Source organism: Mugil cephalus, chromosome 10 (assembly GCF_022458985.1).
Source record: "Mugil cephalus isolate CIBA_MC_2020 chromosome 10, CIBA_Mcephalus_1.1, whole genome shotgun sequence".
NCBI classification, from domain to species: Eukaryota; Metazoa; Chordata; class Actinopteri; order Mugiliformes; family Mugilidae; genus Mugil; species Mugil cephalus.
This window is the reverse complement of record NC_061779.1, coordinates 22,391,804-22,413,914: the sequence shown is the minus strand read 5'-3', so window position 1 is coordinate 22,413,914 and position 22,111 is coordinate 22,391,804. Positions and strand designations below refer to the sequence as shown.

Here is a 22,111-nt window from a genome sequence, read left to right as displayed (position 1 = left end):
CTCCTCCCAATTTCACTGTGCGATACTGTATAATGCATATGTGACACAGGCAATAACGACTTCTGACTACAACCACTACACCACCCCACCACCCCACCGCCTATATGATTCGATGGATTCAATTTAAATAATTTTTAAACTTCTGCCTTCTTGGTTAATTTAACAGCCTTGCGCTTTTGTTAATATAAACATATAACTGAGCACGTTTTAAATTATGAATGATGAGATTTTTTGTTAGATATAAACATTAACTCCGCCTTCGACCGGGGGTTGACTGAACGCCACGTACAGTTAGACTCAACGCACCTTAATCCACGGTCTGAAGTCGATACTTCCTGAGTGACGGGTGCAGCGTCCAATCAGCGCTCAACGCGACTGTTTCACTCGGAACGTGAACTCTCTCCGTCCAATGAGAGCGGTCAGGGGCGGGGCGTTACCATGGTGAACACAACCTTTTTCTGTAGGTTGTGGTCATAGGAGGCTTGTTGGTGGTAGGCAAATGACAGCTATAAACAAGGTCCGTCCGGTGAGGCTCAGGCACGCTGAGGATCACTAAACGGTGAAAGCATCTTCGAAGAGTAAAGAGAGGGGCTCAAAGTAAGCGATACTCTACAAGTAAGTGTTGTTTTGCACAAACTGTAATTTATTAAGGAAATTTACTTGAAAAATGAGCCTAGTTTTGTGGCTTTTCTACATCTGTGGGACATTGAATTAGCCACCATGCGAGCACCACAAAGCAACCTGCTCTTTAACACTTGGTCCGTCATCACTCTGTTACAGGCTTCAAGTTATAAGGCAGAGGAAGTATTTTACAGCAAAGCCTACTTTAGGAGTCTTTATCCACCCAGCACGTGTGTTGCATAGCACTTGTCAAGTGGTTGGTTGTGAGATTAGGACTAATTTGCATAACCTCATCCCCATACTGTTTTCAGGTGGAGCTGTTATCCCTTTTGCAGTACTTGTACAAATTGAGGGTGTTGTCTTAACAAGGATAAAGCACCTGTCCGCCCTGTATTGGCTGTGGATGCTGTTTGCCATAGATTTGCCACAATATACACAACACTATTAATATCAGTTTTGTGTGTTTTTGTGTCTGTAGCCCTCACCCAACCAGACGATGAGGAGTAAAGGCTCAGCCCAATGTGGGCTGGTCCTGCTGAGTTTATGGCTGTGTATCCAGTCAGTGCCTATCAGTGTGGACAAGGCCCAAAAGAAGCCTGAGGCGGAGGAACTGGAGCCACCCAAGAGCGCTGTGAGTCAGACGGACCCTATGCAAGAACATCACAGTTTAAGATTCTGTATTAAACGCCTTTTTAAGACGTGTAATATGCTCTCTCTCTCGTAGCTTTGAGCGAAAATAAGCTGCTGCTTCTCAAACATGTTTCCCTGGCCATGGTTACACCGGTGACAATGAGGCATGAGAACAAATACAGCTGATAACGAGTTAGACTTAACATGTTTAACCACCTGGGGGCATGGCCTGTCCTCTTATGGTGACATATGCTACAAACCTGAATGGCTTGTTTAGACCCACTCTTTCTGACTGATGAACAAATGAAAGAAATGAAGACATCCAAGTCCACATGTGTAGACACATTGTTGATGTGTATTCAAGTTCAAAATCAGTTAGATGATTTTTCGTTCTATGTTCCCTATAAACATATGAGTCATCAAAACAGCGAAACTGTGTGGGCCTCCAGCATCTCAAACTGAGCTGTTTCATTTGTGGGTAAAAGGCCAAAGGATATACAAACAACGGCAGCATTAGCAAGGGCTAAGTAAATAGTTTTCATTAATGACCCTAGTTAATGGTAGACATTAACCAGTCGATCGTGTGTTTTTGTTAAATGGCTGTATCTTTCAGGATACCGGGCTGCATTATGACCGCTACCTCAGAGAAGTCATTGAGTACCTCGAGAAAGATCCACACTTTAGAGAAAAGCTAAAAAACACCAATATGGACGACATCAAGGTACATATTACACTACAAAGCTGCCCATTTTGTAACATGTGCACTTTCAATGACTCTAGTGTGTTGACATTCTGCTCGCAGCAAGGCAAACTTTCCAAAGAGTTGGACTTTGTCCACCACAATTTTCGGACTAAGCTGGATGAGCTGAAGAGGGAGGAGATGAACAGACTGAGGATGCTCATCAAAGCCAAACATGACATTCAGGAAGGAAATGGTGAGTATCTGGCATGTCATACTGACGAGACACTGAGGGACGTGTGCACAGTACAGTGTGAGTTGTGGAACACAAGTCAGCAGTTGGGTCATCATCAAATGGGGATGACCACCCGACAGGATGTTGCACAATAAATTGGTGTAATACTCTGTTCACTTCATGTAACAGTGACTTCTGCTCTGTAGTAGGAACTACTGCATGAAAGATTAAGAATACGAGTTCAAGTCATGGCTTACAAGCTTTTAAAAACAGAAACGCATTTATATTTATTTAGTTGCCAGCATTTAATTAAATGACGAAATTCTTGAATAATTCTCTATTATCCAGAATACAATAAATTTGAATTGAATTCTTTGTTTCAATTCATGAAACCTTTGGTCTGATTTAAATAAAACGAATCATTACTCCTTTCCGTGCAGGACATGCAGTGGACCACCAGGCCCTGCTGAAACAGTTTGAACACCTCAACCATATGAACCCAGACACATTCGAGGTGGAGGACCTGGACAACCTTATCCAATCGGTACACATGCATATGGCAGCCTCACACGGTTATCAGTGATGAGTGAAGTCATCTACTTATGCTGATAATGTTCCTCTGCACTGTTTGCGTGTAGCCTAGTGAAGTTTCTTGTATTACCTGAATGGCAGTCATAGGCATACACAGTAAACAACACTTGAGCGTCTAGAATTGCTTTCATTAGTGGGAATGTGCCGTAATAGAATTCTAAATATCAAACACCGAGCCGTGTTTCTTAAGCCCACCCACATATGTACTCTGTCAGCTAGTCAGGTATGTCAGACATGTATCATGTCACGTATTTACTATGTGTGACAAATGAGTGCTTTCTTTGATTGTGAGTCTACCGTAATATACTCATACTAATGACAAAAAGTGAATACATGGGGCGTGGTAAAATACAGAATTTACCCACAAGTTCCAGTCCAAAATGATGGTTTCAGATTCACAGATTCAGGCCTTGACTGAACTTTACTTTACCTTACTGAACTACTTTGGGGGCAATCAAATGTATATAGTATTCAAGTGAACACTGTACCAATTAAAACACCAGCAGTCAGAATGATTTATGCTTCAGCTTTACAAATGCAAACAACGGGTTGTAGATTCTTATCACTACTCAAATACACCAGTGTGCCAACAAATTGCTGAAATATGAGGTAAACTTTGTGGTCATTACTCAGTGTTACGATCAAGGCTGCTGCTCGCTGGTTTTGTAGTGCAGGTGGAAGGTATATTAGTACTTGGTCAGTACCCAACACTTTACAATTCATGTTATTTATATTGCATGAGCTTAACATAAAAGCATGGTGTCGATGGCGCTAACTGGTCCGACATCTTGTCTAGAATACTGGAGGAGCTAAGGCTAAAATTCAGTCAGATAAATACTTCCTCTATGGTGCAACTACAGGTGTTGTGGTGGACTGAATGAATTGCTTCCAGTATGGTCGACAAAACTGTGCAACACATTTCCTGTTTCATGTTTTGTTTTCAATCCATAGGCCACCAAAGACCTGGAGAACTTTGACAAGGACCACCACGATGAGTTCAAGAAGTACGAGATGATGAAGGAGCACGAGAGGAGGGAGCGCCTGAAGCACATGAACGAGGAAGACCGCAAGAAGGAAGAGCAGCACTATGAGGAGATGAAGAAGAAACATGCCGACCATCCCAAAATTAACCACCCTGTAAGACACACACTGTAATGAGGTCCATTAAATATGGTAATAGAGACTGCAGTAGCACAAAGAAGAATTCTCTATTCTGTTGTCAATTGAATTAGTTTTATTTAAATGTATATGAAAGGTTTAATAATACTGTGTATAAGCCACACAATGAAGATTCAAACTCCTAGTAAAGTAGAATAATGAAGAAAAATAATCAGTTTTGACACCTGCATCTGTGTTTGTGTGTGTGCATGTGTGCAGGGCAGTGAGGACCAACTGAAAGAGGTATGGCAGGAGGCAGATGGTTTGGACCCAGAGGACTTTGATCCCAAGACATTCTTCAAAATGCATGGTAACCAGAAAGTGTCTCAATTAGCCAAGAATAAGTTTAGTTTAAATATACTGTAGTTGCAGTGTAATCTATCTTTAACATATGACAACTAGCAGTGACAGGCTTCATAGCCTACCAATATGGATGCAATATGTTAGTTCCAGACATTTGTTTTGTGTTGCAGACAGCAATGGGGATGGCTTCTTTGATGAGAGTGAGCTTGAAGCTCTCTTCACTAAAGAGGTAATTATTTATTCTTATATCTAGCTCTGCAGATAGTTTAAAAATATAACCAAAGAAGCCTCAGAGGAATAATTGCTGTGTTTCTTCAAGCTGGAGAAGGTGTACAACCCTGAAAATGAAGAGGATGACATGGTCGAGATGGAGGAAGAGAGGCTGCGTATGAGAGAGCACGTTATGAACGAGGTGAGCCCCCACAGAAAAACCTTGTTATTAATACAGAGCTGGTGGATGTGAGCAGGCTCTGGAAGTTACACAGTTATCCCTTAAAAGATTCAGTCTAGACCTTAACATCTACCATTGAGACGTCATCAAGATTACCATTAATTTAAGCAAAGGATTAAAGGGGAATCCATCCACACAGCCATGTGGGATGTGGATTGATATTGATCCACACAGCATTCCACAATATGATGTGACAAACGTACACAGACTTGTTCAGATGGGAAAAACAGTGCAAACTGTTGCAGGTATGCCAATGATGAATCTGGAAGTCAAATGTTATCAAAGCTGTGTCATGTGTTGATGTTCAGGTAGACACCAATAAGGACAGACTCGTGTCGCTGAGCGAGTTCATGGCAGCCACTAAGAAGGAGGGCTTCAACGATAAAGACGAGTGGGAGGTACCTCAATGTTTATTATGTCAAAACTTCAACAAACTCTCTATTATTTTAGTCTTGGATAGCGGCTTTATTGTCAGAGATGTACAACTATTATTCATTACATTCACTACGTCATTTAACTCAAGCTCACATGCAGCTCTTGCCTCCATAGACCATAGATCAAAACCCCTTTTACACCGAGGAGGAGCTGAGGGAGTACGAAATGCAACTGGCCAACGAGGAAAGCGACATCAACGAGAAGTCAGTGGAGCTGCAGAAGCAGAGGGAGGATCTCGAAAGAAAACAAGAAGAACTGAATGCTCAGAAGTTGGGGCTAAAGCAGGTGAAATACAATCAGAAATAAGTACTTCCTCCCTCAGTAGTTTCTGATGCTCACAATAAAGCAATCCATCCCATAATCAATATTTCAATTTCTGATCAGTCATTTTTCTGTGGATGGAATTAATTAGTGGCTGAATTGTGAAACAATGGCTGCCTTGTTCTATTGCACCACTTGCAATAGTTCTGTACACTCTGTACACACTCACTTCCAGTGACGACTGCCAAGTTTGATAAGAAGTGGGCTGGTCAAAACAAACAGAACAGAGATTAAGCTATTTTTTATCGTGGCTCATGACAAATAAAGTTGCTTACAGCTTGTGAGATATTTAGATGTTATAATAAACTGAGCAGAGCTCCCAGCTCCTATGTCGCTGTAATATTTTCTGTCCTTCTTTCTCTACTCAGGCAATGGAAGAAATGGAGAGGTTGAAAGCTGATAATGCGAAAACTGTTGGAAATCGTAAGTATAAAGTTTCAGTGATTAATTTCAATTTAAATAAGAAAAACAGGACTGAGCCACTTAGTATTCCTCTTTCATGAGGAATTCAAATAAGAATGTCCCCTTTTCCAAGATTTCTCGTAGACCTGTTTATTAAGATGGGAGTTATAGATACTGTAACTCTTAATACTAGAATATACTAAATTTCCCACACTACAGAATTTATGAGTACAAATGCACTGTCAGTATCCTAATTCCTGAATGTGAATGGACACATGTCAAAATGCAGTTCTTTTTTATGAATGCACAAATGGGATTTTTTTTCTCCACATTTATTTTTCAAGTGTACAATGACAGGTTTATAATTTATCACTGTTCACGCTCAAAATCCTCTTGTCTCTTATTTTGAGCCAATGCCTTTCCATATGTCTCTCTTTTGCAGCTCCTGTACCTGGAGGCGAACCAGCACCAGTCGTACCAGCAAACAGTCAACCACTGCCCCCTGGTCACCAGCAGCAAGACGTACCAGTGCTAGGTCACTCTTAGCAGACCTCGCCCCTCTGTGTGCTGTATGAGTGGATGTGCGTGTGCGTTTACATTCTAATGATTGAATTTTTGCGTTGTTTAGGATTTTCCAAGCACATATCTAGTATGTGTAAACATTAAAAAAAACAAACTCTGATTTCATGCTTCAGACTTAGTGCCAATGACGCCCTTCCATTTATGGGCCAAATCAGCTGAGTGAGCAAGACTTGAAATGTGGAGCCGGTCCAGTTTTCTACGTGGACAATCAGCCCTTTTGTTTTTTTTTTTTTGTCCTTTTGATCTTTTGTCACAACAAGGACTCTGTTCTCCGTGGGAAGTTCTCTGAGGTGGAATGGGGAGGGCTGCTGGCCTGATAACTGAATGTCTTGTTTTGTGCACACTGTAGATTATCGTCTTCAACAGGAAATACTCTGAAAATGTATTTATTTTTATGATTAAGAGAGACAGAAAAAAATAATGTCAGAAGAGTAGCTTCAGAAGTGATGCAATCACATTTACATTAAGAAGTTTTATAATCCCATAAAATGCATTTTCCTTCAGTATAAGCTATGTCAGAGGATTGCAGGATGGAATTATCACATGAAGTTACACATATTTAAATCTCTTAGTATTTTTATTTTTAATTTTGCTGGTGTTAGAGTGAGAGCTGTGTGAATTTTAAAGTGATTTGTGTTTGTGTATGCTTTGTGTGTCTATGTGATCCATCTTTTAATTTAAAGTACTGTCCATTTATTTATTGATTTTCATTCATTTATTGGTTGATTCATCAATTATTTTTATGCCTCTTACAAAAACAACTCTGGATCCCGATGTACCTGCCTGCCAGTCTAATTTCGTTCATGTCCCTTTAAAACAAACAGTATCCAACCAATGTCCTGTGTAATGTAGGCACCGAAATGTTGTTCAAGGTCTGAATGTTGACAGTAAAGTGAATGAACTTGCAAGTTTGTGTCATTTACAAAAAATAATAATAATCATACACATTGGCTCATTTATTATCATGAAAACACATATTCAAATCACCTTTGAACATTTAAAAGCACGTGTGACCTTAAGTGACAAAAGCATGATTAAAAACCCTGAAAAGTATAGTGAGCTAATCAGGGCGGATAGGTCTGGTGGCGAACAAGCTGATGGGAGTGGATTCAGGTTCTTCCGTAGGAGTCGTTGAAGCGCTCCGTCAGGTATGCGCCTGCTGTCACAGGAGGGTATTTGTTTGAGCCGTCATAGCAGGTGATCAGAGCCGCATCATCTGGCTGGACGAAGAAAGCCAGAGACTGACGTGTGCTGGAGTCTCCAACAGGGGGCAGCAAAACCCTGTGGAGCTGAGGAGAAAAGAACAACATCGTACACCGTGATCTTTTCTTTTCCATGTTCCAGGGAAGCTGTACTTATTGTATTCGTTATGTTATCCAATAACAGGAGAATTAAGATTGGTGCAAAGTATATGCATGTAGTATTTTAACTCCTTTCCACCAGCACAAATCACCATTTCTCTAACAATCAGTTGTAAATATACATTTTTAATCACTATTTTACACAAGCTTCAGGCATTATTTTCCAGGATTAAAATCAAGGCATGAATTTAAAACATACTTAGTCTTTCACTCATGTGACGGGCCATTAGTGAAAATACTAACACTAGTGAAAATAAAGGCGTTCCATACAACAGTCATGTCCTAAATCCCCCTTCATGAATATTTTAATGTTCAGAATGGTGGTAATTCAACTGGAGATCTCTGTGTCCTGAACTCACCTCCTCTGTCTCTATCACACATGCACACACACAAATGTGGAAGAATAAACTATGTGGTAAGTCACTTTTCCATTTACACGTATTGGTAGATGTTTCACAAACAGACATCTTCAAAATACAATAGCGGAGACTTGTACAGAGAGAATGTAATAAGTTGTTCTGATTGTTTGATGTGCAAACATTCCCGTCCTTTTTTTTTTTTTAAGCAATACTTCATGACCTCATCATGAAAGGTGAATTTATTTTATTTTTTATTTTATTTTTTAAGTATTGTAACTTACCACAGAGACCAAGTAATCACCAGTCCAGCGCTGCATCAGGTCAGCAATGTTGATGAGGACGGCACCGGGGATAACGGGGGCACAGATGAATTCGCCTGAGCGTGTACGGACCTGAAAGATTTAAAATTAAGCTGAAGTAAAAAAAATAAATAAATGAAGCTGTAGTAAGAAATAAATACAGCTCAAGTGTTATATTACTCCTACAATTAATCCAAGTATCAAGCACCTGTTGAGAATATGTCACAATGGTGAGCACAGAGGTGGTGTTACCTGCAGACCTTCAGAGCTCTGGAACAACAGAGTGATGCTGCCGTAGTCTGAATGCTCTCCACAGCGCAGCTGGCCTTCCTTTGCCTTCTCACTGTTCACTAGTGGGTAGTAGAGAGACCGCAGAGTTGTGCCGTTCTCATCGGCTACAAGAGACACAGCAGCACAGTTTTCTTTAACTCTTAAGCTGCACACAAAACTTATTTGTTACCTATTGCATGAGTATTTTGAAGCCTTGTCTGACTCAAGGTTTTATAAAATATATTTCTTTATGATTTTATTGATGTTTGTTTTTTTTCTATAATTTTGTAGGATGTTTTGTCATTTTTCGTGTGAAGGAATCCTTTAAAAAAAAAAAATTAAAGACTGGACAGTTCAAAATGTCTAAGATTAATGAACTATTAACAAAGGGCATGCGGCCTGAACCCCAGCAACACTGATTTTATACCACTGCACTATAAGAGCTATGAAAGCTATGATCATACTTCCTATTAAACGGTGAGCACTCAAGAACACCTCTGGGTCCAGACCCAGACCGAGGGCCATCACCCTCAGCACCCGAAGACTCAGCTCTCTGCAGCGCAGGAAGAACGACGTCTGGATCTCCTGGAAACCTGCCACATCACCCGATGATGGCCATTTCTAGCAGAGAAAAGAACAGAGCCTGACTAATGCCTATACCCATATAACATTATGACTTAGTAATATGTAGGTCTCCACTGATCCTCCAAAAAAGTTGTGACTTATCAAAGAACGAACACAGGCCTTCTGAGCGTGTCCTGTGGTGTCTGATAACAGAATGTTGTTGGGGGAGGTCATTGGGTCCAGTGGGTTGAGGGGAGGGACCTCTGTGGATCATCCCACAGATACTTGATCAGTTTGGAATCTAGTGAATTTGGTGTATTTACCGCTGGTTTGTTTCCCAGAGGGGGCGTGAACTATTTGTTACTCGGTTCCATCTTCCCAGAGCTACAGAGTAAAACATTGATCTGTTGGCTCAAAATCAGTGTGGGATCATGTTACTCCATTGGCTGCATGAGATATACCCCTCGCTTTTGGATTTTAAATCTCTAAATATTTTTTATATGTAAATATTGGCATTTTCGCTCAATAGCTTCCAGGTCACGTGATCGATTCACATGACCGCGGTCAGTTGAGCTAGTTATGCAACTTAACAAAGAAATCCTTAACTAGAAAATATATGAACGGTACATATTCAAACGTGTTCGTTACTATGTCAGGATCAAGAGACGCAGTGTTGAATGCCTCCTTCAGGTCCCCAGGTCGAAGTGGATTCAACCTGAGAGAAATGTAGCAGAATTTAAAACCAGTTGCGACTGTCGTGCAGACATGATTCCTGCTGTTGTGTTGTGATTCCTACCGCTCAGTCTCCAGTGACACCCAGCCGTGGTTAGGGCTGTTGGTGAAGCTGCTCCTGCAGAAGGGCCGTTTCAGTTCTTCTGGCTGCAGGAAGAATTTCTTCGATATGTCCATAACACGGTCCACCTGGCCAAACAGAAGAAAGGACACATCTCCAAGTTTGTGAGTTTGTGCCAAATTGGGCACAAACTCAGTAAAAAGAGAGGGCTTTAAAAGACTGATTTCACCTCCTCCTGAGTAATCCCAGAGTTCTTCAGGAAAACGAAACCAACTTCTGTAAAGGCTGCTTTCAGTGCTTTGCCCAGCTCGTGCAGATGTTCTTCGGTAGTACCCTTCTCATCCAGTCTGTAGGCACCAAAGTCCACCACTGGGATGCTCATTTTTAATCAAAAGCACGTGTCCAAATGCCAACTTTAAGGCTTTAACACAACCTCGCCCACTCAGAGGTTTTAACCAAACTAACTAGTAGTGGCCGCTACTCTGGTGTGTCGGTCATGTGACATAAACCAGCCAATAGGAGTTTGTAAATGTACAAACTTTCGCAAGAGAGTCACCTTTGGATGCTCATGTGAAGGTGGCACTTCGTATACATCAGCACTCCATGACGTCCATATAGTTCCGCGAGGGGTCTCTGTTACTCCTGGACTGCTGCCGGAGTGAGATACACCCGAGGAAACATGCTTGATTTGAAGAAAGAGTGGAGCATCTCCTTTGCGGGATGCGGTTTCATGGGGATGTACTATGTTGGTGCCGCCAGCTGTATCCTCGAACGCTTCCCTCGCTTCATTCAAGACGCTTCGAAAATTTACGGAGCCTCAGCAGGAGCTCTGATGGCCACTATTCTCACCGTCGGGATGCCCCTGGGTGAGTTGTTGCGTCTCATCTTGACTGGGTGAACCTCCGTTCAGAAAATGTGTCATTTTGAAAAGCTGCCTCGTGAAAAAGAAAATGCACTTTTTCGAAAGAACAGTACGAACATATGATTTAAGTTTTAAATCATATGTTTTTTTTTTTGTTTTTTTTTTAACGTGGAAACCGGCTTAGATCTACAGCACCATTCTTCAGTGCACCTTGATAAATCTCGCCTCACTAAGATGAAGATATTGATTTAGTAATTGTGTTTCCACCAGGTGTTTCTTGTGTCCCTGCTATGACAGATTGAGTGCACTTAATTAGATATGATCACTGCTTCCTCCGATATCAGCCTCATACATTTCCTTATTTCATCAATGTACCACTAGGCATTGTGTTTTATATGAACACCTTCAGGATTATTTCTGTGAATTGAAAAAAAAAAAGACTTCTCTGTCAGTAAAAGTAAATGTTGGCATATTTTTACCTTTTGCCTCCTGCTGTACATGATAAGATTAGACAGTAATCTAACTTGCATCAGTGACAGAATCTCTTACGCTGTAGAAGAGACACTCATAAATTGAGTAATTATTTTCAAAGTCCGTTTTTCAGCTGACTTGTACGCAAAAGGGAAATAAGTTAAGTTACTTGCTGTCAACTGCAGTACTGTAATTCTGTAGTTTGATCCTGTGTGTTATTACTATTTGCAGAAAAATGCTGTGCGGATTTGATGGCCATGGCCAAAGACGCCAGGAAGCACAAACTGGGGCCCCTGCACCCAGCGTTCAGCTTGCTCGGGTCCGTGCGGGAGTCTCTGCTGACGCAGCTCCCAGAAGACGCTCATGTTCGAGCCTCTGGGAAGCTCTGCGTGTCCCTGACCAGAGTGTCTGATGGGAAGAACGTGTTGGTGTCGGAGTTCAACAGCAGAGAGGAGCTCATGGACGTAGGGTTTACAGCGAGGCTGTCTCATTTCTCAGTTATCAGGCTGATAACCCAACATACCTATTCAAAAAGCATAATGTTGTATTTATCAGGATGAACACATTTGTTTCTGCAGCTAATATGCGACGATCTCTGTCTTTTCCAGGCCCTTGTGTGCAGCTGCTTCGTGCCTTTCTACTGTGGAGTTATTCCACCAACGTACCGCGGAGTGGTGAGTGAACCAGGGAGCCTGAAACAACAACACAGCAGCTGACAGTGAAATGATGAAGGCACAAATGAATCATAACTGAGTACATGTTATAATGAAGGGTTCACCTTGAAGATTCATCCTGGCTGCTTTCAAGAGGCAAACATCCAATGCAGACCTTATGTACTTAATCTTTCCTATAAATCCATACAGTGCATGTAATATATTTTTTAATTAAAAGTCAACCAAAAAAAAAAAAAGAGAAACACTAAATTAATTTAATGTATTTCAGTATACAATACATGCAGCATATACTTAACTAATAACAAAATATCAACAGTTATTTTAGTTCAGTTTACAGCTATGAGTGACATTTATATGTGCACAAATATTCCATTTTAAAATTTCTTGTGTTGGGAACACCGATCAGCCACAACATTCACAACCAGGCCTCCCCACCCCCATAGCAATGACACCTCTTGATGGCAGCACCCAGTCCCAGCAGGATGCAGCCTGACACACACGCACACACAAATGGTTTAGGGGGGTTGGTTGACCTGGCCTCCAAATTCACTAGATCCCAAACTGATGAAGTATCTGTAGAATGACCACAGAGGCCCCTCCCCTCAACCCATAGGACACCAAGACCCCCCACTAACAACATTCTGTTACCCTCAGAACTCCTCAGATAAGGATTTTATGTAACAAATAATTAGAAACTGCACACATCATGCAAATGATTACATTTTCACAAGACCTGGTGTGTACGACTTGTTGAGTCGCGTTAACCTGTTTCCCCATCCGCTCAGCACTACGTGGACGGTGCCGTCAGCGACAACCTGCCACGCTGCCACCAGAGAAACACTATCACCTTCTCAGCGTACGCTGGGGAGAGTGACATCTGCCCCAGGGGGAGCGTCCTGAACTTCCACGAGGTGCGCTTCAACAATGTCAGCATCCAGGTCAACTCGGAGAACTTGTACAGAGTGACCAGCACCTTCTTCCCCCCACAGCCTGAGGTGAGTCCTTGTTCCTGACTGCACAGCACAGCACTGGGAAACTGTTTTATTAATGTTGAACTCTTTGAAGTTACTATAATGCTACCGTGCTCAGCACTGACACCAGAGGTTTCGCATGCTTTACCACCATGTTTACCATGGCTTGTTTCTTTTTTTAATCAGAGTTGACTTTGAAATCCTGTTTTGCCCTCGCCAGTAAACACTGGCGATATAGTATAGAATGAGCTGAGGTTGCTTTCTTATCAAGCGTTCTTGGATTTGACAGGCAATAGCTGAAATCTGCCAGAACGGCTACTTGGATGCGCTACGCTTCCTGCAAGAAAACAGTAAGGACGTTTTTAGATACTGAATATTTATATAAACTGAATAACCGAAATTTCCCTTTTGAGGATCAGTAAAAGTAAGTACATCTTATCTTGTCTTATCTAAAACTGAGGATTTATCATCCAGGAAATGTTCCTAACAGATGTAAACCCTTTCTTTGAAATAAACTAATGTGCAATGTCACGTGTAACAGATCTGATCAGCAGGGAGAGCCCCTTCAGAAGTCTGGAGACAGATTCATCCAGACTCGTTTGTTGTGAGTTGGTGAAGAAGCCGGCTGAAGATCAGGAGTCTGGTGAGAACGCAGAGGAGCAAAGACTTGAGGATGATCACTTGTGGTTGGATCCTAAGGTCATAGAGAACCTCCCATTCAACATTCAGAAGGGTAATGACAGTCACTGAAGAGACGATTGATACATTTGTTACCTCTCTGTGTAAGTACAGTAAATGCAAAAACTGTGTCTGTAAAATCTCTGTATTTGTGCCAGTGCTATGTGAGGCCTGCAGAGAGACGCACACTGCTGGTGGTCTGTTGTCCCAGGTGACAGAGTACCTGCCGAAGAAAGTGACTTCTCTGGCCCAGAAGTACTAGCTTTTATTTATTCTCACAACACCCACTACATCCACACTAACATCAGCAAATCAAACACTAACTTTGTTATGTTTATGCCAGAAACTGGAGGCTAGAACAGAGGATAAATCATTTATTATTTCTTGTGATAGTGTGCGGCGTTAAAGTCAAAGAGGTTTGTATTTTCATTTAAACCACACATAGCACGTGCAGTGCATGGTGAGATGAGAGGACGTTCCTCCAGAATCGTGGAGCTACATGAAGCGTAAAGTGAGCGTGTGCAAGCTTATGCAGACAACCCAAAAACCGTGCAAACGGTGCAGATGGCGCAGACAGGGCGGTAACAGTGACAGCCATGCAGTGCAATGACAAACAATACAATACAAACAGTGAAAAAAAAAAAACGTGAGAGACAATGCACTTATAAAAAAAAGACATTACTCTAAAAACAGAGAGTGCGCTGACTAATAGGCAGACTAACAGAGGTTAGAGTTAGACTCAGATTAGCATTTTCTTCACTCCACAAAGAAAAAACTTTCATTTTTAGCTGCAACGCATCAGTAACTTTTACAGCTTGCCCTCAAGTCAAATGTATTAAATGTAGATTATTTACAACATAACGGGAGAAAATTAACTAGACAATTTTCTCTTTCCCCTCTTCCTTAATTCACACACAAAAATTGCCATTTTTTTTTCAACAAGTGTCTCTATGTACTAACTGTTTCGTTGCTCCCTCCAGACTAGTTGACTGGATTCCAGATGTGCCGAGGGACGTGAACTGGCTCTATGGAATGGCTGGAGGGATTTATAAGCAAGCTTTGAAGCACAAGACGGAGGACAGCGAAAGGTATGCAGTGCAACATACACTCTCCAATTCTTTATGAAGGAGCAGGTGACGGACGTGATATTTCATCTCAGGCACATGTAGTTATTTGTTTAGGAGGTATCTTCTTTTGAACAAATGAGTAAGTGAAGTAGACATCTTGAGCGCTGATTTATAGATACAAAAGAACATTCACAATGGGTTCATTTATTACCTACCTACAATCAGCACAAGATGTTGTAACAGCTTATTCAGCAGTTTAACATATTTCACTTGTTACCAACATATCTGATTCACATGTTGATACCACCCCAGTTCCCATGAACGATGATTGATGATTGTTGATTGTTGTTGAGTGATGATTAAATGTTTTTTAAGATCCAAGATTCAAAGAGTTTATTGTCACATACGCTGTATAGAAACATGTTTCCCTGTACAATGAGATTCTTCTTTTGGCGTCCACCCAAATGATGACTCACCTGCTTTATGGGGCGTATGCTGGTTTAACATGCAAAGAAAAGCTTCCTCAAAATTCCTCTATCTACTACCCGGTAGAGCACCATCGGCTTCAGCTCTCGGCTTCAGCTCGAGTCAGTGGTGGCTGCTGTGATCGCTGGAGCAGACCAATCCAAACAGACCACGCTTTTCTGGAAGGAGTTGACCTCCTTAGCTTCACAGCAAACACATGCGACTGTGAATTCAAATAGCTCTTTGCTAGCTCAATGGCGACGTTAAATCAAAACGTTGCAAATTGTAATTATTATTAAAAGTGGCTTGACTGGAATCGAGCCAAAGTACCCCACATAATTTTAGCGGTGGAAAGCTGGTGTGTAGTCACTCTGTTGGGAATTATTCAGTGATGGACAGCCACATGCTCATATACTGTGCATCATAAGAGCGCTATGAAATCCAAATAGCTTGTAACCAGACTCGTTTTCTTTTTCCAGTGAATCACCCCTCCGTAGATCTACGAGCTTGCCTTCAGCCCTGAACTTGTGGAGTCAAGGAAGTGAAAACCCGGACGGTTTAACAGCATGTCCAGAAGCTTCTCCCACGTCCAGCCATGACTTTACCTTTGCCAAGCACAATGTGACTCATCACATGCCCCTGACTCCACCGCATACCCCCACTGCCGGCAGCACCTCCAAATTTGATGAAGCCCCCGTGACGTCACCTCCAAGTGCAGGTAGAGGCTCTTCGGTTTTGGGCAGGGCTGTGGGATGGCTTCGAAATATTGGGCCTCCGCAATCGTGAGACCTCAAGCCAAAGAATTAGTCAGCGTCCATTTCTGCGTTCAGTCTATTTTGCACTTAATTGAAAATATTGAATAAATGGATGCGAATGAAAATACCAGATATGAGCATCTGTGTCCAATAAAAAGTTGTTTCTTCTTGTACCATGTATTTGTTTCTTTTAATAGACTTTTTGAAAAGTAAAATAAGCATCTTCCCACATTAAAGTTGAACTGATCAGTGCTTTGTTGCATGTTTTAAGGGATCATATGTGATGTGTGGGGTGTAGCTCAACACGACAAACCCTCAGAGAATCATCACCTGGCTCTGCCCTTTTCCCCAGCTGCACAGATCATTTCATGTCCTGTTCCAACTTTCAGCACATAGTTATTTTCAAAAAACTGACGTATGACACAGCAGTCTGAATTAGAGGTGGGGCTGAACAGAATGAAGCAAATTATTTGATTTTTAGGTAGACTTCCTGTGGTGTCCCCAAGTGGCCGAACAGTAAAATGCAACTATTAAGTTAAATGGATAATGGTGATTCTATGTGCTGTCGGTGTTCTTGTGAGTGTAAGTGATCTTTGTTTCCTGCCTCTCACCCAGTGAGACTTGGGCTAGGTTCCAGACTCTTGTCTGATTCTGACAGACATAAAGAAATGTTGGTGTAACAGAAATGACACAGTGTTCAGGTTTCAGAGAGCTGTGAAAAATAAAGACGTAATTAGTCAAGCATACAAATAAAACAAAATCAGGACACTAACTGGGATATAAATAACAAGTGTACAGTAAGTCAATTTACTTGTAAGAGTAAGAGAGTAAGGAGTCGTTTTCAATGAATGTTGTATTTCTCTGCTCTATAGCAAGATTATGGGAGGAGTATCAGGCATGTACTAAATGTAACCTTTTTTATTCATTTCATTTATTGACTTTCACTAATTCAACACTGGCTGGTTTGCTGTGGCACGCTGCCTACTTCTCCATAACCAGCCATGACCAAGAACCAATCAGAAATTATTGCTGTCCCCATGCCCCTCTTGTCCCTCCCACACTGCTGTAAACAGAAGAGAGCTGGTTAAGTGTGTTATGAAAATGGAGTCACATGTCATTCAGCTGGTCTTAGTGAGGGGTCCCCAGTTTGTTTTCTATTTTGAACCGTGACGTTTGAGCCTAGTATGTTGTGTAATGCTACGTCATCACCATCCAAAGTACTTGGTTGTAGTGGAGAAAACAACAGGTGGACTCAGTGCTGAAGGGAACCAGATAATAGGAAGGGAGACAGGGTTAGAGATTCGGTTTCGAGCTTTCGTCAGTCTCGCGGTTGATGGGAACGTCAGAGAAGATGGTTCCCGGGGCCGAGGAGTGGAACCTCTCTTTTGCAGGCTGCGGATTCAGGAGTGTTTACTATGTGGGAGCTCTGAGCTGTATCTTGGAGCGGGTCCCGTGGCTGGTTCACGGCGCCTCTAAAATCTGCGGGGCGTCTTCGGGTTGTCTTGTGGCCGCAGCTCTGTGTGTGGGGATTCCTATTGGTGAGTCACTCTGGCTTCATATTGTAGAACTTATTAACCTAATAAAGTTTTTAGGTTGATTTCCCCATGATAATAAAAAGCAGTGTGTCTTCTTCTTATATAGTGCTACAATAAGAAAATCCTGAAAACTGATCTTTCTTTTACAATATCAATAAAAACAAAAACAAACAAAAAATGCGCTTGCTAAAAACAGTTTTTTTTTCTTGTTTTCTGAAAACGTTCAAATATGACTTAGGCAGTTATGCTATTAAACTGCTAATATATCCAATACTTTAATCTACTTTTATCCGACATGTCACAACAGGTGTTTCTCTGTCGCACACTTGGTTATTCATAGAGGTCAAGGATATGTTATCTCAAAACAAGTGCCGTGTATGATAGAATGAGTAAACAACACAGCTCATGCAATAGTGAGGGGCAAATTCCATAGGTCATGTAGTATTCAGAGACAAGACAATGAATGAGAGTAAAAACGCTGAAGCACAGCGATGATAATCAAACAACATTAAAAGACGTTCTGATAAACGTTATTTGTGTGTCTGTTTTCCAGGTACTTGGATAATGTTACAACCTTAATAGCTTCGTGTTAGATATGCCGTGACCCGGCTGACTTCCTCACAGACGCTGATTTGTTGTATTGCTCTCCTCAGAAGAGTTATGTGTTGATGTTCTGACTACGGCGAAAGAGGCCAGAAAACACACTCTGGGAGTTTTCCACCCGACCTTCAGTCTGCTGCGGACCGTGCGGGACTCCCTGCTGGTCAAGCTCCCAGAAGACGCCCACCTCCGAGCCTCCGGGAAGCTCTGCGTGTCCCTCACCAGACTGGTCGACGGGGAGAACGTTTTGGTGTCAGAGTTCGACAGCAGGGAGGAGCTGATCCAGGTGAACGTCAGGTTCCTTCGCATCATCTGCGCTGATGTTCAGCAAAATGCCAGGAGCTGAAGCTCCAGTTTCTCACTTCTGGAGGTCAGGCTTGATTTTTGTACCTTTGCAGGTTCTCATGTGCAGCTGCTTTTTCCCCGTTTACTGTGGTTTCATCCCACCTTCGTACCGTGGAGTGGTAAGTCGATAAGTTTGAAGATGTGATACTTGAAGAGAGACATTTGTCTCTCCACTGACACTCCGAACTAAAGATTTGCAGAAAATGATAATCTGGGTGATGTAGGACCTTAGTAACTGTAGCAGAACACACACATATAGGAGAAAGCACACTGAAACAGGTCCTGTGTACATACAGTGGTAGAAAAAAGTTTTCAGACACCCCATGTGTTTGTGAAATATTGCACTTTAGTCTAGTTACAGACAAAATACTAAACAATACAAACAAAACTTAAAATTGATTGTAAAAACATAAGAAATTTTGAGTACTGGGTCATTTTGGTACCAGTGATCCACTAATGGATCACTGGTACCAGAGGTCATGCTTTTTATTAAAAGACACTTTTTTCTGTTGCCGTGCTTTGTTTCTGTATAAAGCCAGCACATTTGAAAGTTCTTTAGAGGCAAAAATGACCAAAACAAGGAACCTAATGCAGGAAACACAGCTGAAGATACAGATTCTCAGCCAGCGAGTGTACAGCTGCATGGCTTAATGTCCTACAAGGCTGTCAAGAAGCTCTTGATGAATGAGAGACAGAGGTTGTTGGGCCCAAGCACACAAGACCTGGACAGTCAGGAACTGGAAGAAGATTCTGTGGTCAGATGAGTCCAGTTTACAGCTTTATCTTCCTCCCGCTAATGTGAGGGTACGTAGAATCCCAGACGAAGCCTTATCTCCAGCATGTACAGAACCTACTGCCAAAAATGGTGGAGGCAGAGTCACGGTTTGAGGATGCATGAATGCTGCTGGCGTTGGTCATCTCACTGTCTGTGATGGCGCAATGAACTCTGCCAAATATTGTGCCATTCTACAAACCCACTTGCTTCCCACATGCGGTTCTATCAAGGTCGAAACTGGACGTTTCAACAAAATAATGCCCCTTGCCACACATCCAGGGCCAGTAGATCTTGGCTTCAGGAGCTCAGTATCCAGGTCTCAGAGTGGCCGGCTCAATCCCCGGATATGAACCACACTGAAAATCTGTGGTGGATTATCAAAAGGTCTGTTTCAAAGTGTAAACCAAAGATTACCCGTCAACAGTGTGAAAGGCCCATGGGGAAAATTAGAGCTCAGGATTAGAGCCAATGCGAACTAATGCTATTTATTTTTTGTTCAGTTTTGAACACATTCTCTGTTATTTGATGACTTTGATACTGACAATGTTGAGAACTGACATATTGAAACTGTCAAGAATTTAGTTTTGTTAATTCTTCTTGTAACAACAACAAAATAAATATGATGTGTATTTGTCTGTGTCTTTCTAATGCAGCCACACCTTTTGAAACACAGAAAAAAAAAATCCACAAACATTTCATGATAATATTTGAGATGATGTAAAAATTTTAAGGCTTTTTTGGTCTACCTGTGAATGTCTCTTTCGTGTGGTCATCTGAAAACACCTTCTAGACTGAGTCATTTCTGTCTCCTCTCAGTTCTACATGGACGGAGCTCTGAGCAACAACATGCCCCTGTTCGAGCAGAGAAACACCATCACTATGGCCCCGTTCTCAGGCGAGACTGACATCTGCCCCAGAGAGGGCACATTCAACTTCTTTGACGTCCACTACGGCAACGTTAGCATTCAAGTCAACACCGGCAACGTGCATCGTGTCTGTACGTCCTTCCTCCCTCCTCCGCTCGAGGTCGGTGCCTTTCCAGATCCCTTGGAGATCAATCCCAACTGAGAGCAGATGTGGTTTATCCAACATTTTTTCATTGCTTCGACAGAAGCTGGCTGAAATCTGCCACAACGGCTACATGGACGCGCTTCGTTTCCTGAAAGAAAGAGGTATGCGCTTCCATTTTCACCACCTGCTTGTTTATGTCAGTCAGCCTCAACCGAAACCGGTCATCAGTCACCTGTCTGTTTTAGACTGGGGAGCGCAGTGCATCCCCCACCGTGTTGTGGTGGAGGCAGGTGGAGCCAAACCTCCTTGTTGTGAGCTGGTGAAGGAGCTGTGTCAACTAGAAGACTGTGGGACGAAGAAGAGGATGCTCAACGGACATGTTCCTCATCAGGAAGACCATCTGTGGCTGGACCACAGAGTCATAGAGAACCTCCCAGTGGCCATCAAGAGAGGTAAGAAGGGACTGGATCACCAGTCGCTCGCCGGTTTGCAACATGAATAACGATTTTATTTAACACCTCTGTTGTTGGAGAAGTGTTTGCTCAAATGAGGTGGATGTGGATAATGTGGGATGATCTCTACAGTGTGACTGTGTGTGTTAGTGTTGTGCGAGGCGTGCAGGGACAGTCGTGATGGTGGCAGCTGGTCAGCGTGGTGCACAGACTTCCTCCTGGTGAAAGCGGTTATGTATTTACTGACCCTCCTCATCCTGCCCGTGGAGGCGACCTTCTCACTCACCAAAAGGTAAAGTGGTGTAAAAACAAAGGCATGGTGCAGGGGGATCCCACTCCTTTCTTGGATTTGAACGAACAGCACTTGGTGGCATCACTTTAATAATAATAATTGTGTTTTGTTGTGACAGCGTGATATTATCTGGATCTGCGGCCGTGTGCAGACTGCTGGCTTCGTCTGAAAATTTCTGCAAGCAGACCGGGAACATCGAAGGTGATAATCACTCCAGCAGGTACATTATTTAACTTTGATTTTACCAAATCAATTCATTTAATCTCAGTCAATGGCTTGGCAGTTATGTTACTTTTCACACACACGATGCCTCCTGCTACATACAGTATTTGCTGTTGTAAAACTGATAAGATCTAGCAAGAACACAAGATCACAGCTTCTTAATCTGGGGCTCGTTTTCATCTTCCAGAGTGTCTCGGGAGCAGATCTGCAGCGTCACGTCCTCTGGTTCACGCCGCCGTGACCACTCAGCAGGTGACAGAGAAATTCCAACTTTGGCCTCAAGAAGAATCTTGAGCTTCAACAAACATCTCCACTGGGACAGCAACAGTAACCTGGACCTGCTCTGCTTCATCTCGACCGACACGGATTCACCTGCACGCGGCAAGGTGACGTTAAACACGGAAGTAAATGACGACACCATCAACTGTGAGCGGGACAGAAGGAAGACAATTTAGAGATGCAAATAACCACTATAGTTTGAGCACTTAAGCTGCAGTGAACTCATTTAAATTAATATATTTTTTATGTGTTTGCATCCATTTAACAAGAAAAAATAAATAAATATATATTGAGATCATGACCAAAACTATAGTTCTGTTCAGACAGACCAAAACAGCCTGATGAAATTGAGTGAATGCTTTAAAATGTGCCTGCCAAATACTTTGATTATGAATATTTATTGTCCATTTAACTTAAAGTCAGTTATGTGAAGATGCGTTCCTCTGTGGCATTGCCAAATCTTTTAATCTACCTCTGACGTCGTGATGTTACATTCTGTATGAGTGCTTGTTGTTGCTTGTTCTTTTGTATGCTGGTTACTTGTTTCTTTTTGTTGTTACTTCTCCAGAAATTAAAATAAAAATCTCATGCTCACAAAGACTG

The 22,111-nt window shown here is 42.1% G+C and overlaps 4 protein-coding genes across 7 annotated transcripts; 3 read left to right on the top strand and 1 right to left on the bottom strand.

Moving 5' to 3' along the window:
* Positions 1-468: 468 nt before the first annotated feature.
* Positions 469-7,316, top strand: nucb2b (nucleobindin 2b). Of its 2 annotated transcripts, none has more exons than XM_047595504.1 (13): positions 469-615; positions 1,100-1,252; positions 1,865-1,972; positions 2,054-2,186; positions 2,606-2,709; positions 3,708-3,893; positions 4,134-4,224; positions 4,388-4,446; positions 4,537-4,629; positions 4,977-5,066; positions 5,218-5,388; positions 5,793-5,847; positions 6,269-7,316. In XM_047595504.1, the coding sequence occupies exons 2-13, from the start codon at positions 1,118-1,120 to the stop codon at positions 6,370-6,372; spliced, it is 1,329 nt and encodes a 442-aa protein (XP_047451460.1). In that variant the 5' UTR covers positions 469-615; positions 1,100-1,117; the 3' UTR covers positions 6,373-7,316. The 2 variants fall into 2 exon arrangements, with proteins under 2 accessions (XP_047451460.1, XP_047451461.1); XM_047595505.1 differs by having other exon boundaries at positions 471-597.
* On the bottom strand, positions 6,779-10,557 carry si:dkey-10o6.2 (uncharacterized protein LOC100124608 homolog). Of its 2 annotated transcripts, none has more exons than XM_047595506.1 (7): positions 10,284-10,557; positions 10,058-10,182; positions 9,889-9,976; positions 9,162-9,318; positions 8,680-8,822; positions 8,410-8,520; positions 6,779-7,697 (listed from the first exon to the last, which is right to left on the bottom strand). In XM_047595506.1, the coding sequence occupies exons 1-7, from the start codon at positions 10,434-10,436 to the stop codon at positions 7,518-7,520; spliced, it is 957 nt and encodes a 318-aa protein (XP_047451462.1). In that variant the 5' UTR covers positions 10,437-10,557; the 3' UTR covers positions 6,779-7,517. The 2 variants fall into 2 exon arrangements, with proteins under 2 accessions (XP_047451462.1, XP_047451463.1); XM_047595507.1 differs by having other exon boundaries at positions 9,910-9,976.
* A 16-nt stretch (positions 10,558-10,573) lies between these two features.
* LOC125014443 (patatin-like phospholipase domain-containing protein 2) lies at positions 10,574-16,170 on the top strand. Its single transcript, XM_047595501.1, has 9 exons — positions 10,574-10,920; positions 11,619-11,851; positions 11,996-12,061; positions 12,847-13,056; positions 13,322-13,382; positions 13,574-13,765; positions 13,869-13,965; positions 14,691-14,798; positions 15,722-16,170. The coding sequence occupies exons 1-9, from the start codon at positions 10,734-10,736 to the stop codon at positions 16,026-16,028; spliced, it is 1,461 nt and encodes a 486-aa protein (XP_047451457.1). The 5' UTR covers positions 10,574-10,733; the 3' UTR covers positions 16,029-16,170.
* A 934-nt stretch (positions 16,171-17,104) lies between these two features.
* On the top strand, positions 17,105-22,106 carry LOC125014442 (patatin-like phospholipase domain-containing protein 2). 2 transcript variants are annotated; one of them, XM_047595500.1, is made up of 9 exons: positions 17,105-17,535; positions 18,189-18,418; positions 18,531-18,596; positions 20,069-20,278; positions 20,364-20,424; positions 20,509-20,715; positions 20,866-21,007; positions 21,126-21,227; positions 21,417-22,106. In XM_047595500.1, the coding sequence occupies exons 1-9, from the start codon at positions 17,331-17,333 to the stop codon at positions 21,682-21,684; spliced, it is 1,491 nt and encodes a 496-aa protein (XP_047451456.1). In that variant the 5' UTR covers positions 17,105-17,330; the 3' UTR covers positions 21,685-22,106. The 2 variants fall into 2 exon arrangements, with proteins under 2 accessions (XP_047451456.1, XP_047451455.1); XM_047595499.1 differs by having other exon boundaries at positions 17,110-17,535; positions 18,186-18,418.
* The last annotated feature ends 5 nt before the right edge of the window (positions 22,107-22,111 follow it).

What these genes read in the sequence shown, in the direction of transcription:
- nucb2b (XM_047595504.1), top strand. Translation starts at nt 1,118, where the DNA reads ATGAGGAGTAAAGGCTCAGCCCAATGTGGGCTGGTCCTGCTGAGTTTA. An exon ending in TGACATTCAGGAAGGAAATG is followed by an intron (nt 2,187 to 2,605) that starts GTGAGTATCTGG and finishes CTTTCCGTGCAG; the next exon opens with GACATGCAGTGGACCACCAG. An exon ending in ATCCCAAAATTAACCACCCT is followed by an intron (nt 3,894 to 4,133) that starts GTAAGACACACA and finishes GCATGTGTGCAG; the next exon opens with GGCAGTGAGGACCAACTGAA.
- si:dkey-10o6.2 (XM_047595506.1), bottom strand. Translation starts at nt 10,436, where the DNA reads ATGAGCATCCCAGTGGTGGACTTTGGTGCCTACAGACTGGATGAGAAG. An exon ending in TAACGAACACGTTTGAATAT is followed by an intron (nt 9,319 to 9,888) that starts GTACCGTTCATA and finishes TTTCTCTGCTAG; the next exon opens with AAATGGCCATCATCGGGTGA. An exon ending in AGAGCTCTGAAGGTCTGCAG is followed by an intron (nt 8,521 to 8,679) that starts GTAACACCACCT and finishes TAAATCTTTCAG; the next exon opens with GTCCGTACACGCTCAGGCGA.
- LOC125014443 (XM_047595501.1), top strand. Translation starts at nt 10,734, where the DNA reads ATGCTTGATTTGAAGAAAGAGTGGAGCATCTCCTTTGCGGGATGCGGT. An exon ending in ACGCTTCCTGCAAGAAAACA is followed by an intron (nt 13,383 to 13,573) that starts GTAAGGACGTTT and finishes CACGTGTAACAG; the next exon opens with ATCTGATCAGCAGGGAGAGC. An exon ending in AAGACGGAGGACAGCGAAAG is followed by an intron (nt 14,799 to 15,721) that starts GTATGCAGTGCA and finishes TTCTTTTTCCAG; the next exon opens with TGAATCACCCCTCCGTAGAT.
- LOC125014442 (XM_047595499.1), top strand. Translation starts at nt 17,331, where the DNA reads ATGGGAACGTCAGAGAAGATGGTTCCCGGGGCCGAGGAGTGGAACCTC. An exon ending in GTGTGTGGGGATTCCTATTG is followed by an intron (nt 17,536 to 18,185) that starts GTGAGTCACTCT and finishes TGCTCTCCTCAG; the next exon opens with AAGAGTTATGTGTTGATGTT. An exon ending in ACCTTCTCACTCACCAAAAG is followed by an intron (nt 21,008 to 21,125) that starts GTAAAGTGGTGT and finishes TTGTTGTGACAG; the next exon opens with CGTGATATTATCTGGATCTG.